Raw genomic sequence first — 16877 nt, 5'->3', positions numbered from 1 at the left:
AATCTTTTACTATATGACAGCCAGAAAAGGATCAGACAAATAGTATCCAGCAGGAAGAGAGTCTCCAAGTAAACGCTAGACAGAACGGACAAGGTCCTCTACTGCTAGATACAATTGTGTTGTTGTTGCTGTGTGCCTTCAAATATGTTCTTCTGCGTAGGGCAGTCCTAGGCACCCTATCACAAGGTTTTCCGCCTTGGGCCAGGTTGTATTCAGAGTTGTTAGAGGCGAGAGGGTGTTGACTTGCCCCGGGCCATCCGGGGTTTTCACAATGGCTGACTAGGAAAATCAAACCATGGTCTTCCAGAGTTGCAGTCCAACCTCAAACGCATGATGGCTCGGATGCGTTAAATTTCCTAGTAGGGAGGTGGGAAGTTCACATTTTAGTTAGGTTGTCACATGCCAATATGGTTATTTAGTTGAGATTTGATTAGTTTGTTTAGTGTAGGTATTGTTTTAACCGGACAAACTAGGTTTGCTAATAAAAAGGATAGGATACGCATTAAAGTCCCCTCATGAGATCGCAGTGGTGCCAGCTTATAGATGAAAGCGGTAGGTTGTTTGGGATCCTGTCAGTACTGTATTGCTGTAATGTGTGGTCTCCTAGTGCCAACTGGGTTCCAAGTCCCAGACTCTGCTCTAAGCAACATCAAAACTACAATTACCAAATTCCATAGCATGGGAGCCGGGCAAATCAAGCGGTGTCACTAGATTAATCTTGGATGTGCTTGCATGCAGCCCAAAGAAAAAAACGTAAGAAATAAATGGACGCAAAGATGTGCTGGTTAAGCACATCAGAAGGATAATAGCTTAGCGGGTACCCCACTCCATGACACATTAGGACTCTTAGCTTTTCACCATGGCATGAGTTCCTTTTTAAATAGAAATTAAAAGGTACAGTACTACTTTGACCTTGGATATGTCAACTCAGTTTTTGGATCAATTTCTTGAGTAAAATGTATAATACATAGTATATATACAATCATAGTGTTCTGGTCTCGTTGTCTGTTTTTTTCTACTCGCAAAATATCCCCCCTCCCGGTAATATAAATTTTAAAAAATATGATTAACCTTTTATTTTAACCTAAAGGAAAAATGTAACTAGGTTCCCCTACGTTTCTTAGATTTATTAGCAATGGACATGACAAGACCTATTAGCTCCTGACTTGCATTTCCTTTCAGGGCCATTCCATTAAATCAGTTTTACTTACTGATGCCAAAAGACATAATGCCAGATGGGTCAAATCGGAGATTATGACATATACTACTAGAATCTAATCTAGTTATTTCATGAATCAGGAGGAAGAACTCATGGAAATAGTCTAATTCAGTTCGGTGTAGTAAGGAGGCCTTCCTACGGGAAAGGATGCATGGGCATATATAACTGAACATATTAATTGACAAGAGGCCAATTTAACACCCAGGTGTCCTGGCAATCTGAGGTGTAGGAAAGAGTTATCAAAATCAGCTTGGTCTCACATTGGGTCTCTCGTCCTCCCCCCATATAATCAACTTTGGCTAAACATAGAATGCCAGTAGCCATGGTAGAATTCATAGATAGGTTTACACATTTCAACCTCCAAAATGATCAAAAGTGCCCCACCAAGAAAATTGTCGGGAGGACTGTAAAGCTCAGATTTACATCACCAGATTGGCTTGACCACCAGATGATAAAGGTTTTTGGAAGACAGTTGGTTTTTTGGAATCAAATCCTGTATATCAGAAGCCAGCCCTGATCTTTGACAGCTAACCCTCTGTGTGAATGCAAAAGCGTTCAAAGCATATAATGTAAATCACGTTGGTCAAAACAGCTGCATGTAAATGCTGGAATCAGGAGAATTCATGTGACAATCGGTGGGAAGAGTGTTGGCACGCCTGACTGATTGAGAAATTCTCATACAGATAAGGCTGCAACAAGAGCAACAAACACAAGCCCTGCGTGGGTTGGCCCCTCCTTATTCATCAGACCTTCCCCCTTTCTCTCTCCTCACCTCCCCCCGACTTGGCCCTCATTATGTAGTCCGGTCCTGCTGTCTCAGCCCAGGATTTTCTCTGCACTGTTCGCCAGATTCGTCCGCTTTTCACTTGCTGCCTACTTGGCTGCGCACCTCACTACTCCCTGGAACCGCCTTCCTTCCCCCAAAAACACAAGCTCATCACGTATCTTTAATTAGTTTCAAACTGAGTTTTGAAGACCTCCTGTTCAGAGAAGCATTCCCGGCATTGCGTGACGATATTTGCTATTTGAAGACCGTTTATAATTTGTTGCCTGTTTTATTGAAACCCTTTCCTGATTATGTATTTTTTATATGCTAGTGATTAGATTGTAACGCCATGGGCCCAGGTTACTCTTATCTATTTTATTTTTGTATGGACAGCACTGGTGCAATCGACAGCCTTATATAAATAAACATAATAATAATAAGATAAGAAGAAGAATAAGAAGAAAGAAACAAGATGTCATTCCCATGAGGAATGGGCAAATGTATTACTGAAGTATATAACTGCTCCAACATTATAGCTTCAGGCCAGTCAAAACAGACTTCTGAGGGTGCTTGGTGCCAGAGCTCTTCTCCCAACACTGAGTATATCATACCCGTCAATAAATGCATGAAATACCTGTGTGACAAGTCATCACGCACCTCATACTAATGACCCTTGACTAAAAATGGGTCAAACTATGGCGGGTTTTCAGGACGCGCCATAAGTAAGCGCTCCGCACGTGACTAGGGTTAGGAGGGCCATATTAGGGTTAGGAAGGGTCCTTACATTCCTCACGGCCCTTCTTACTCCAGTACACGCGGAGCGCGTCCTTAATGGGGCAAGCGACCACCACATGGCGCGGCCATTTTGAACGTCTTGTATCATAGCATCCAGAAGTGTAACGCGGAAGTGACGCGCGGGCACCTTCGCCCCTCTCGGCGCCACTTCCGCATTTTGAAAAGGAGATGCCATTTCGGCGCTCCTTTTTTCGCGGCACTGGGAAGCCTCGGGTGTCTGGCCTGGGGCTTCCCTCCACACGAGTGCAGAGGGGGCGGGAACACGACCGCTTGATGGGCGGTCTGTGACCCGCCATGGCTACTAAGAGAAATTTCACACCATCTTAATAAAGTGACACACTGTTTCTTTATGTTATTTTGGAAAGGTACAGCCTTCTCCTTCTGAAAAGAAGCTCCTTTATATAAATTCTTTTTACATCCGCCCAGCCCTCTTTTTTTTTATCCCTGTAAATCCTCACCTAGCGGATTTTAGAGTACAGAGTATGAGAATTGGAGATGAAGGTGAAAGAGGGCTGGAGAAACACAGACTTTTAGTGTCCCGTATTGCGCACGTATGCCTGCAGTGAAAAATGGATTAAAAGTTTTAGCCGGGAATAATGCGAATTCTGCATAAACTGATGCAGTTTAAAAATTGTGTGTGCCTGCGGCAAGGTAACAGCAGAGTCTTTCCAAATCTCTCGCAGAGGCCTGCTGACAGCAAACACGAGAGAAAAGAGCAACGGTAAGCCTGCCTCACCAACTACCACCATCATGTTAGGGAAGCAATAATCTGTAAGTAAGGCCACCAAAATGGAAATCGTAAATGGAAGCGAATGAAAGAAATATTGCTGCTGGATGCATTTTGGAAGAAGCTGTCAAGTATCTCTTGAGGATTCAAAATGTTTTCATTATGCAAGCTAACGGCTTGCTGTTTCGATCAAATTTGAATCTGTTAGTTTTTGGATGCAAAGCTTGCGAAATATGTTCAACCTCTTTTTGTGGGGTAAAACCTTGTTGGTGTCTGCCTTCAGAGTCGTTTCTTCCTTCTTCTTCTTTTTCTTCTTCTCTGCCTTAGGAATAGAGTTCTGAGCGTTTCATGTGTTCCAGACAAATGAATAAAAATTTTTAGCTCCTGGAAAAATCATTGAACTTTGATAAGTTGTAAGAATGTAAATGGTAACTGTTCTGTAAGGTCATGTCCTAATTAGCTCCATGCTGATTTGGCACAGAAGAAAGTTTCCTCATCCACCCCCTAAAAGACCAGTTGTTCGTTGGTGTTTTCAAGTCATTCCCCCTGACATTATGGCCAAGCCATCAGCAAACCTTTCATGAGGTTTGTCTTGGCAATGTTTTTTTATCACCCCGGTTTTGGTCCGTATCCTTCCTCTGGAGCTGATAAAGGAGTATGACTTGCCCAAGGTCACCACAGTGGGTTTTTCAATGGCCAAGCGGGGATTCAAACCCGGCTTCCCATAGCCCTAGTCTGACGTTCAAGACCTCAACTGGCGACTCCATCCCTGCTCCCTTTGACCCAGAGTCACCCTGGGAAGCAGCAAACCAAGAAGCCTCTCACCCAGCCGCCTTGCAGCAGATGACAGTGCAGGTGAGAGCACTCTCGCTTGCGCTCAGCCAGCTGCTAGATTGCTGCTACCAAAGGAGTGGATTGCAATAAGGAAGCTTCTCCTCCATGAGAAATGAATCTAATTCCTTTGGTGGGGGCAGAGAGGGGCAAAAACTGGTTTCTGTGTAGGGGGTTTAAAAGAGGCACATGCTCTGGAATGTATGGATGGGGAATGAGAAAGATTTTAACTAAGGGCTGCTTCCAAGAGGAAGGACTCAATACCACATGGTTCCCAACCTTCCTAATTAAGGCCGTGACCCTTTAAATCCTTTCCTCATGTTGTGTGGTGACCCAACCCATGAAATTATTTTTGTTGCTACTCTTCATAACGGTAATTAAAAAAGTGTTTTTCCAGTGGCCGTAGACGACCCCATTAAAGAGTCATTTGACCCCCAAGGGGTTCCCAACCCACAGATTGGGAACCCTGCCATTACACAATCCACCCTGGATATTCCCTCTCACCCCCTCCTTCAGAGACGTGTCTTCCTCAAACAACTACAGTATTTTACACACACAAACAAAACCGTTTCTTGCTTTCTGGCTACCCTCGTCGCTTCGCCTGCCTGAATGAAAAAAGAGAGAGCAATGCAGCTCCAACCGGCTAGCCAGTCCCCAGCAAGATCACAAGCTTAAGCGGCGTCACAAAATTTGAAGGTCCTTTTTTGCTGCTATTTCTCCCTGCTGCCACTAAATTCCTTGCTCAAACACATTCAGTCGCAAATGGCACCATTCTGAGCCACAGAGGCATAGCCCGGCCCAAAGCCGTGTGAGTTCCCAATTGCCACAGCCACTACTAGTGAAAGACATGCTACCGGAGTGGTGGGCAGCAAAGCAGGAAACACCATCACAGATGCAAGCAGCAAGGCTAGCAATGGTTTAAGGGGATCAGGAAAGATGTTTCTGCAACCCTCATCCCCACCATGGTCCTAAAGATGCTGGTTTCAGTACCCTTCTTGGGTACCAATATTTTGACTGAACCCCCCCCCCTGCCCAAACCATTTTTCCTCACTGTCCCGCTGAATCTTTCCATTATTTCCTATGGCAAGCAAGCTCCAATGAATATCGATGGGCAGTATGCTTTTCCTATGGGCAAGTACGGTCCTTTGTGTTAAGTACGTCCCTCCAGTGCCCACTTGGGGAAACACTCATTTAGATAGTATCATTTTAAAACACTACAGACCACAGCATTTATTCAATAGTGTCACTTCCAGGGTTGTCACTAACACCATTCCCCCAATCACAGAATACAACAATGCTTTGACACTAATTGCCATACACAATGGAATCAGTTATTGATTGGACTTCTCTGTGGATGTGTGTGAAAAGAGAATGCCAAGCGTCAACATTAGGAAGGAACGTCCTGACGTGAGGGGCGTTTGACAGAGGAGACCTCCTTCGGAGGGTGATAGAGTCTCCTTCCTTGGATGTCTTTGAGCATAACTGGATGGCCCTCTTTCGGGGATGCTTTTGATTGATTATTTCCTTCAAGGCAAGGGGGTGTGTCCTTGATGGCCTTTGCTGTTCTCTTTCCAACTCTATGATTCTATGAGATCAATACACAATATAATAAAAATTGAATGCCAATCATGATGTATTTGCTTGCTACCATGGGCGATGTTTCCCCCGCCGCTTCACTGACTCACCTCCGTTTCAACGCTGAATCAACCTCAACAACACAATCTCCCATGATTCCTGGTAGACCAGCATTCAAATCCTTACACCGCCGTTGGCAGACAGACACGACATCGGGATCCTCACACATTAAAAGCCGTGGCTATTCCCTATCATCTTGCCAGCAGCTTTATTTTGGCAGTCTGTAACAGGCCTTTGTTTTGCTTGTCCTCCTACCTGAGGTCATATATAACCAGCTGTCTTATTTGTGGATTTTGTATGCCATAATTGTTTTTGTTGTGTTATTTCATTGGTGAAATTCTGTCAGTTTTTATCATTGTTTGTAGAGAGGATCCAAATTGATAAATAGTTTATACTTTAAAAAAAAAAACAATTGTCACGAGAAATTGAACAATTTGGTGTCTTTTTGCCGTGGGACATGTCATTGTTAGAAAAACTGATTCGTCTTGGTATACTAATGGCCTCCCAGTCAGACACACTGAATGTAAAGCAGTTCTCATTTATTGTATGTATTAATTTAAACTTACCACTTGTAGGCTTTTTGTTCATTATCATTACAATTTGGAATCAGCTTATCACGCTGTCTTGGCCATTTTGATTTGTCATTTGGGCATTATTTTTGCTCCTCCTCCAATTCCATTTTGCTTCGAATGATTTAATTACTGCTCTTTGTTTTAGGAAATTTGTTTTTAAGTTGTATAATCAGGAAATTCTTTCACATGTGTAAAGTTTCTTAAAACTACCGATTGGGGCTTAAGTAGATGGCATAAAATAGGATTGTGATATTCCTGTACAGAATGGCATTTCTTGTACCACACACCTGCTCCAAATACTTTTACAAACTTTATATAAAGTGTTGGCTCCCAGTTTCAAAGTCATAATACAGTCCCTAGCCTGCTGTACTATATTTATAATACTTGGCTTCAGTAAGCAGATACTGATTTTAGAAAAGTAATCTTTGGCCCTATACAGACAGGCCAAAATAAAGCTGCTTCAGGTCACTTTGGAGGTATGGTGTTTCAGTGATGCATGTGCCCTAAGAGTCTGGAAGCTTCGCCAAAGCTACACTCCAGTCCTTAGGACTGGAGCGTGGCTTTGGTGCGGCTTCTGGACTCTTAGGACGCATGCATCATTTTAGCAGCATACCTTCAAAGTGATTCGAAGCAGCTTTATTTTGGCCTGTCTGTATCAGGCCTTTGATAGCTCATGGATTCACCTTCATGGCAGCTTTGTATTATAAATTTAGCTTCCATTTTTAAAGGAATTACTTCTAAAGAAAAAGAAACATTGATCTTATCCCCATTTGACAACTTTGAAAGTAGCTAATATTTCTGACCGGTGTAACTGATTATTAGAAAAATGTTGCTTTTTGTTAATTTGTTTTGTTTTTGTAGGAGATTTGTATTTTTATTTGTTAATTTATTTATTTATTGGTGGGGTAGACTTTTATCAAATAATATTTAGAAATTTGGACACAACCATGAGACAAACCTGCAGGACTATTTTCGTGGGTGAGGGTCAGAGGAGACAAAATATATCTGGGTGTTTGAGGGTCTGTAGTGAAGGTTTTTAAGTCCCCTGACAGTTAAGCATAAGTTATTTTTAAAGTTATCTTTTAATCAGTGTATAGAATGTGGAGTGTAACTTATTAATATTAGATCTCCAACATGAATAAAGACTTCTCACCATTTTGGGCTCAGTGCCAGGGAGTTCTGGGAATTGTAGTTTGTGAGACATTTAGCCTTCTCTGTCAGAGCTCTGGTGCCACCACAAACTACAGTTCTCGAAATTCCCTAGCACTGAGCCAGGTCAGTTAAAGTTATTTCTGCAGTCTGTTTTGGTCCTTGTTATCTTTGGTTGATTTGCTTGTGAATACTGTTTGCATATGAATATTATAGGAATTGCAGTTTTATCTGAAAGTAATGCACTACAGTAATATGGCAACAGGGGTAAGTAATCCTCATCCAGGTGATTGGGACTTTTGAGTTGCTACAGAGAACCTCCAATTTTACTCTATTACGGATTTTGTTCTGTTGCGCCAAACTAGTTCTGCCTGATAGCCATTTCACATTATTATCACCTGAAAAGTCATAAGCCATGTCCTTGAGTTTCAACCACCTGTTGTGTACAGGTTTTGTACAGACACATGATTTTTGTATCAGAGGCGGGTTATAGACCGCCGCTTTGAGGCGGTCTGCCGCCGCCGCCGTTTGCTCCGTAAGGGAGCCGTCGCAGCCACACTGTGCGGCTCCCTTGCAGAGCAAAAAAGAAGCTCCAAAATGGAGCTTCTTTCTTCGGCGCCCTAATGATGTCGCGAGGCGCCGCTGGCGCACTCGCGACAACATTAGCACCGCGACACGTCTGGACGCTATGCGTCTGATACGTAAACATGGCGGCCCCCATGTTGTATGTATGGAATACATACTAGGGTTAGGGGGGTGCGGAAGCACCGCCCCTTCCTAACCCTAATACATATTCCATATGTATTTTTTGGCGGTTTGTAACCCGCCTATATTAGTTATAATGGGGGGGGGGAGAGATAACTAACAGTTACTCAGAAGAGTCATTCCACATCATGTGAACATATGTTTTCTGGCTTCAGGTGTTTCAGTATTTTACAGTGTTCTTGATTCTGCATCAATAAAACAATTCTGTAGGTGGGTGGGTGTGCAAGTGATGTGTCCTCCAAATTGCCTGTCTGTTCATGGAGTGCCCATTAATTTCATTGGCTTTTTTTTTTAGAGTACTCAGAGGTGGCTTGCCATTACGTTCCTATAATATACCCTACAGCAGCTGGTATTCCTTGGTAGCCTCCCACCCAAATACTAACCAAGGCCCACTCTTTTTAGCTTCCACAATCAGACAGAATCTCATGTCTTCTGGTATTTAGGTTGGGCACAAGTATATCAGCAACATATTGGAGTTCTTTATTGGGGTCAGAAATCTTCCCAGTTAAATCACTCACTGAAGGGTGTTTATCTTTGGATAAACATGATCTGAGGACAAGGACTGGCTTCTTAGCTGACAGAAGCCTCTCCCCTCTTCAGCCAAGGGATTGGCAGTTTGGACTTTGGAAGTTGAGAGAGAGAGAAAGAACTGCATGGTGCCTACCACAGAAAGGAAATATAGGGCCTGTACAGACAGGCCAAAATAAAGCTGTTTGGGGTCACTTTGGAGGTGTGCTATTCAAATGACACACACATCTTAAGAGGCCAGAAGCTGTACCAAAGCTACGCTCCAGTCCTTAGAGCTGGAGCATGGCTTTGGCGCGGCTTCCGGCCTCTTAGGATGCATGCATCATTTTAACAGCATAATTCCAAAGTGACCAGAAGCAGCTTTGTTTTGGCCTGTCTGTACAGGGCCATAGTTCGTGAGGGAAAAAAGCTGAACTTGCAATCTGTGATCTGTAATGACTGCTAACTTCTGTTTACTGTCCATTTTAAATAAAATATTTAGCTTTTAGCTGGAAGGGTTATTTTATATATATGCATGTATGATGCATGTGTGTTTGTATGTATACATGCATTGCTTATCTTGGTGGTTTTAGGTTTGGACTTGACTTTTAGAATATGTAAATCAAATATTTGGGTTTTAATTCAAAGCTTTTAATTATACAGTGGGCCCTCGGTATCCATGGCGGACCCATTCTGGATCACCCCTCCACAAATATCAAAAGCCATGGGTGCTCAAGTCCCATTATCTTTAGTGCGGCTACTGGGCCTTCGCCATCCCATCTCCCCCTAAAGCCTATCTTGCCTCTCACCATGGTAAGAGGTTGCCTCTTCCTTCTCCTCTTCTTCGCTACCTCCACCTCTTGCTCCTCTCCCTCCTCCTTCTCTCTTCCCCCACTGCTGCCGCCTCTCAGTCCTATTCTTTCTTCCCTCCTCTTGTTCCTCTTCTCCCACCTCTGCCTCCATTCTTCCTCCTCCTCTTCCTCCTCCTCCTCCACTGCTGCCCCTCTTGCTTCTTCCTCTTCCTCTGCCACACCCCTCCAAGTCGGCTTTTCATCCACAGATGCTCAAATCTCTGGATGGCAAATCCGCAGATGTGGAGGGCATATTGTACCGAAAACAAATATACACCGTTTTTGTTGGTTTTTAAAGTTATGACAAGGCTTTTTAAAGTAGTTCATTATTATTGGTATTTAAAAATTTTATTTCTAAGAAGCGGAGCCCTCCTTCCAGTCCATGTGATGCCATCCGGCCATGGAGGGAGAGATGTAGGCCCAGCTCCATCAGGCCTTGCCTAGATTAAGAAGCTGAGCCCTCCCTCCAGTCCCATCTACCTTGGTCCAGGCCTCAGAGGGAGAGAAGAACTGCTGGACCTGATCCACTTCCCTGCCATTACTAATCGGATGTAATGTTTGCTTGCTGCAATAGCCTCCCTCATTTGTCCTTTCCTTCAAATCCCATGCACATGCCACAAGACTATGGAGGTGAAGTGGTGTCTTGTTTCATCTTCTGATGTTTTTTTAAAAAGTGAATGCAGCATCTCTCTCTCTCTCTTGCCTCTTCCCCAATACCAGTGGAGGTGTTGTGGAAGGGACACTTGTACTTGTGTTTTTCTTGCGGACCTCAGATATTTAACATGGGCCAGCAAATGGGTGACCAAGCAGGACTTTATTTCACCTTTCCCTAGGTGTCTGTAATTTCTCTGACTCAGAAATCTTGGCAATGATGAACTGGGAAGGAGGTTGTTTGATTCCTATTGCATTGCATTCAACCAACTAATAAAATTCATTGTTAATGTAAACAAATCTCATCTATTTTAAAATCAGTGTATTTTAAAATTAATTATACCATTTTGGTACAAGCTGCTGAGAGCTATTTACTGTATTTTAGCATCTGTTCCTACTAAATGTTAACCATCTCAATCCTGTTCCTGAAAAATGACTTAAGGTGATTTTGTACAGAATTAGATATCTGTCAAAATTTTTGTATGTGTCAAGGTGGCCAGTCCTTGAGTAAATAGTACAAATTACTATAACTTACTACGAATGAGATTCCTATAGGAATTGAGCATGTTTTATTTGTTCCAGTAGCCGGATCGAACTGGGTGATGTGACACCACACAACATTAAACAGCTGAAGAGGTTAAATCAAGTCATCTTTCCTGTCAGCTACAATGACAAGTTCTACAAGGATGTATTAGAGGTCGGCGAGCTCGCCAAACTAGGTATAAGATTTTGCTCTTTATTTGGTGGGCTGGCGCGTAGAATGGTTATCCATCTCTGCTAGATCCAGTGCAATTTGTTCTACTTGAACCTAGGTGTTCATGTGTGTGTGCCTTCAAGTTGCCTGTTGACCTAATGCATGAATTGTATAGGTGTTTCTTAGGCAAGGAATCTTCAGAGGTGGTTTTGCCAGTACCTTCCTCTGAAATGTAACCTTCAGCACCTTGTATTCATGAGCTGTCTCCCATCCAAATACTGATATGAGGCGGCCCTGCTTAGCTTCCAAGAGCAGATGGGAATCTGGTGCCTTTAGAGTTAGTTCTTAATTATTCAGGTTGTTTATCCTGCGACCTTTGTCTACATGATACTATGCATATAGCACCACATTTGATCCAGGTATTTTGAGGTAAATATTTTATTGTATTTGAGGCCATTGCCCATCTTCCTTTTCATTTGTTGTGCTCGCACTCCCCATCCCTTTGCTTCAGCCATAGGTTGCTCTTAGCTGTTATCCTCCATGCTTTCCCAGCTGCTCAGCCTTCTGTCAATCACTGTAATATCCTCCTTAGTTGTGACCCATTTCCTAATGGAAGTTCAGAGTCAATTGTATGTTCCTGTAATCTTGTTCTTAGTATTAATTTGTATAGTCTCATAAATGCAAATAGCGGGGAACAGACTTCCTTGCCAAAAGTGTGCAATCATTTTACATCATCATTGGCTTCCTTGGCTTTCACTGGATTGAACTGGCAACCTAGATATGACTACGTATTTCCAGTTGTACTGAATACCTATTAATATCTAATTTTTAGAGACATCTTTCGCTTTATGTTATACCATGACTTTCACAACATACTTTAGTCATCAACATACTTCAGAAACAATTTTTTGCTCCACTCTCCAGCTTTCAGCTTCCAGATCTGGAGAAGGGGTTAGTTTGGGGGCTGGATGAAATTTTCTGAGTGTATTGACTGTTTGGCACAAAAAACTAGCAGCCACAGCATATTCCCTGCAAGTGGACAAAAGACCAGGCCCATCTAGGTGATGTGTATCAGGGGCCCAAAGAGCACCCTGGCTAGCTCTGGCTGACCTTTTAGGCTTGGAGGTGAAAATCTGCCCCCTTCATTGTACCAAGCCCTATGAATTATGGTGCAACTGTGTTTTGTGAGGCGGGATCTTTTCCTCCCTGGCTCTAACCTGAAATGAAGGTCTGCTCCTCCACATTCACCACAGTCTGATAAAGCACTTTTTTTAAAAATGGTGAGCAGAAATTTGAACTATTGCTCATCAGGTTTTTCTCCCAGAAGTGCTGTAAGACCTTGTTCTCACTGAGATTATAGACCCACATTGATCTACCACTTTAAACAGCATATGGGGATGATGTGATTGATTGCTCAGCACAAAATGCTCCCATGGCAGGGGAAAGGGCTACCCATAAGTCACTGACATGCTAGTTTTCTATGTGCAGGCTATTTGTCTTTACACAAGGGGTTGTTCCATCATGTGAGTGCCTTTCTGCATGGCCTAAATTTACTGATTCATTAAGAATCAGCCCAATACTTAATGTCTGGTTTAATACTTAATGCACAGCATTAGTCAAGTTTGGGGTCACTTTTATTGTTTTATATTTAATATGGGAGTGCATTGTATTTAATAGTGCAGTACAAATATTCTTAAAACTATTTCAATTCTAATCCCTAGTTGTTTGATGGATACTAAATGAAAATAAATATGTTTTATTCTTCTTGTCCCTCTTCTTACCCTTCTTTTTGGCAGCTTATTTCAATGACATTGCAGTGGGTGCCGTTTGCTGTAGAGTAGATCATTCTCAGAATCAAAAAAGACTGTACATCATGACACTTGGATGTCTGGCCCCTTATCGAAGGTTGGGAATAGGTAAGACTGTCCTGCATGTGGTCAAGTTGGTCTTATTCAGGGGGGCGAGGATCACATGACACTTAAGCATACTAGAAAAACATAGTAATCGTTGATAAGACAATAAGCAAGAGATGTTGGTGTGTTAAGAAACTTGGAAAGGTAATCAGGCTTCACTCTATGCACTCTATGTACTCTAAAATATTTTAAATGAGTTTATGTTTGCTAGAAAAATATAAACACTTTTTGTCTGAAATTATAAGCCTTAGTTGGCGTTAACTTTCCACATGTTTGAAATGCCCTCCATGGCCCTTACAAGGATTTTGGGGACATTTTGGAGCAAAGGAGGGTTTTACAAAATGTTTCTTTGATACCCCCCTCCCTGGGAGGGCACAAAAATAGCCTCTGTGGGATCATATTTTGCCCATGGGCTGCACTTTGCCCACCCCTACTGTAAGAAACTAACACAGCTATATCTTTTAAAAACTTGTCAAAATTAGAATTTATTTATCCTCTTTTGTTTTGATTCCTTTGCAGGAACTAAAATGTTGAATCATGTGTTAAACATCTGTGAAAAAGATGGCACCTTTGACAATATCTATCTGTAAGTAAACTTTACTGCTGTTGTGTTAGAGATCATAGGCCTTATAGAGCAGTTGGGTGGGCAAAGAACAGCCCTCCAGATGTTGTTAGTCTGCAGTTCTCAACTTTCCACATCATTGGCTTTGTTGGCTAGGGCTGATGCAAGTTGCTGTTTAACAACATCTGGAGGACTATACTTCACCTACCCTATCCTACAGAGATAGGCTCAGTTCTGTGCCTTTTCAGTCTGGCTTTGAGCTTGTATTGTTCAAGTTTTATGACATGCCCCTAAGGTGCTACAAATACTAGGACAGTTTTACTTCAAAGTACCAGAGATTGCTGTTGCATAGTACAGTGGTCCCATCCTATCTGTGAGTGTTCAGTTCCAGGGCCCCCAGTGGATGGAAAATAATGTGGATGTTTGCACCCGATTTTATTCACTATGCATTCAGAATGCATGTATCGCCATTGAATAAAATAGGGCATAGCAATACACAGGTGCTGGATTCATGGATAGCCAACCCAAGGGAATATGTACAGCCTCTCAATATTTTGACACTACAGTCAGCCTTCCATATCCCCAGATTCTTTATCCATGGTTTAAATATATTCAAAAATATATATAAATTCCAAAAAGAAAGCCTTAATGGAACTTGAGCATCCACAGATTTGGTATCTATGGGGGATCCTGGAACCAAAATCCCAGCAGATACTAAGGGCCCACTATGCTATGCATTGGAACTGAAGCAAATGGTTGTAAAACAAGTGAAACATGTATGTCAAAGTGTTCATTATAATTATGCCAGTTTAACTTAAAGAAGATGTGTTTGAATTAGTTTCTTTCTCTGTCTCCATATCTTTTTTTGTGGCATGCCATTTAATTGCATTGTTATTGCTTTTTTTATTGATCATATGTTAACTGTGCTGGGAATTTTTTTTTTTTGGCTTAAATTTTAATTAAAATACTTTTAATAAACATAGAATAAATGGGAGAGACTGACAATGGCATAGAAACCCCACCACTGAAGTGAAAGAGGACATTCATTTGTGAGTGATTGATGAAGGATATGCTGGGATGGAGTTGATTTAGGAGAACCTGAGGGTGCTGTCTTTACTACCAGTGTTTGAGGTGAAAGGTTTGCTAGAGGGAGCAATTGTCCATCACAGGATAAATTCTGCCTTTATTCTTGATAAGATTTGTTGCTGTATCACACTGCTTATTCAGCCTGTGGTGCTCTTTTATACCTTAAAAGATTAAGGTTTACAATAAGGTACTGTTCATCCACAATTTGATCCTAGATGAGGAATCAACTTGGTGTGAATAACTGAGGCCTAGGTGGGTAAACTGGGTAGTCTGGCCTAATGCAACTCTGCTTGCCTTGAGTGTTCAGTGATGTAGCAGTCGAGGCACAGGTGTTTGTGTGCTTCAATGTTTTTGTTACCAGGAGAGTGTACATCTCATTTGGAGGTCTTAAAAACATATCAAGGGTGATGCTGGTATACCATCCACCCTGTAGCCTAACGCTCTCTCTGACTGAACTGGCAGGGGTGATCACAATGTGGTGTTAGAATAATGCAGGACAATGATTCATCATGTGTGCCATGATTAGCTTTCAGCTGGGTCAGTACTTCATGGACTCTTGGGCCAACACACAGTGTAGAACAAACACTCCGTTGATTTTCTGTTCCAGTTGGGAAGAAGTGGCTTGAAGATGTAGCATTGCAGGAAATTTTCATCATGATCAGACTGGTTCCTAGTGAAATTTGGATTATTGGTATCATTTTCTCCCTAGAGAGATGCAGTATCTATTCAGATGATCTGCCATCATACATTAATGGTAGAAACAGTATGGGGAATTTTCTTGGTGAGCTGTTCCACCACTGAAAAAAGTAAGCTCCAAACTACCGTTAAGTTTCAAATGCTGTAGTTCTAGGGAAGAGATTGGAGTGGGTAGTGTGGTTGAATACCCACAAGCATCCTTTGAGGATTTTGTTCGCTTAGTTCCATTTAATCTTGTGTTCATATCTAGTTTCTGGATTGAATTGGTTACCAGATTCCAGTGGTTCTAATTCTATCTGCAGGACAAAATACACAGGGCAATGATACTTGGCTGGGTGTCTGGACACTAGTACTATGGGTGTTTCATGGAACCATTCTCTCCCCATCATTATTAAACATTTACATAAACTATTGGGAGGAGTGTTGGGAGATTTCAAGCAAGATGTCATCAATATGCTGATGAGATAGTTCTGTTTTCTATAACACTGACATCTGATGAGGCCATGCAAGTCCTGGGATAGTAGCTGGATGCAGTGGTGGACAGGATATGGGCCAATAAATAATTTGAATCACAGTGAGATGAAGGTGCTTTAGGTGAGTGACTCCTGTTTCTGGGAGACAGATCAGTTGAGAGGTTTCATTCTCTCTGACAAGCAGATACACAATGTGGGATTAGTCCCTGACTCATGCTGTCAGTTAGAGCCCAAATAACTCAGTGGCTAGAATTTATTTCCTCTCCATTGACGCCCCCTTGTCGTGGGGGAGAGGCTTGCGTACCCTAATGAAGCTGTGAGCTATGTTGGCAGTGGTATAATAGCCATGCCAGACAGGTCACAACCGAAGGGTCTGACCAAGAGTGCCGAAGGGCAGGATGGGCTCTCTAGCCTTATGGCAACCATCCTAGGAGAAGGAAAGCTCTAATCCCAAACCCGGGCAGATGGTGCTCGTCTAACCCTGCAAGGTCAACCATCTCAGAGAAGGAAACTAATCAAACCTACGACCTGAGGACCTCGCTGCCACTGTCCATGCTTGTCAAGGCCTCAGCAGACAAACCTCTGGTTTAAAGGGTGAGGCCAGTTCTGTGCACGCTGCGCTCCACCAGAAAAATCCATTGCACAGGCTCGAAGGACACATCCAATCTCCGAGAGAGAGAGAATTTATTTATTTTTTAACACACTTGGCTGATTTGATAACTGCAGCTTTTCTTAGCCCAGGGATGCCTGGCCACAGTGATCCAGGCACCAGTAACCTCAGGACTAGATTACTACATTGTACAGTGGGCCCTTGGTATACGCGGGGGGGCCGGTCCCGGCCCCCCCCCCCGCTATACCAAAATCCCATTTGTATACCAAGTCCCATTTGTCCCCAATGGCGGCGCACGTGCACTGCCATTGGGGACAAAAGTCCCTGGTCTGCCCTCCTCCCCTCCCCTCCCTCCCTCCCTCCCTCCCTCCCTCC

At 42.7% G+C, this 16877-nt stretch overlaps 1 protein-coding gene across 3 annotated transcripts in view; it reads left to right on the top strand.

Annotated features, from left to right (window-relative positions):
- Window positions 1–16877, top strand: part of NAA50 (N-alpha-acetyltransferase 50, NatE catalytic subunit) — a 293674-nt gene that overhangs the window by 18839 nt on the left and 257958 nt on the right. For 2 of the 3 annotated variants that reach the window (XM_042448373.1, XM_042448374.1), the window contains exons 2-4: window positions 11051–11187; window positions 12959–13078; window positions 13595–13661. In XM_042448373.1, coding sequence (XP_042304307.1) covers window positions 11051–11187; window positions 12959–13078; window positions 13595–13661 — 324 coding nt within the window. The remainder of the gene's footprint in view (window positions 1–11050; window positions 11188–12958; window positions 13079–13594; window positions 13662–16877) is intronic. The other variant, XM_042448375.1, reaches the window with a different exon arrangement.

Source organism: Sceloporus undulatus, chromosome 2 (assembly GCF_019175285.1).
Source record: "Sceloporus undulatus isolate JIND9_A2432 ecotype Alabama chromosome 2, SceUnd_v1.1, whole genome shotgun sequence".
In the NCBI taxonomy this organism is placed as follows: Eukaryota; Metazoa; Chordata; class Lepidosauria; order Squamata; family Phrynosomatidae; genus Sceloporus; species Sceloporus undulatus.
The sequence above is the reverse complement of the archived record's forward strand: the minus strand, read 5'-3'. Positions and strand labels throughout refer to the sequence as shown.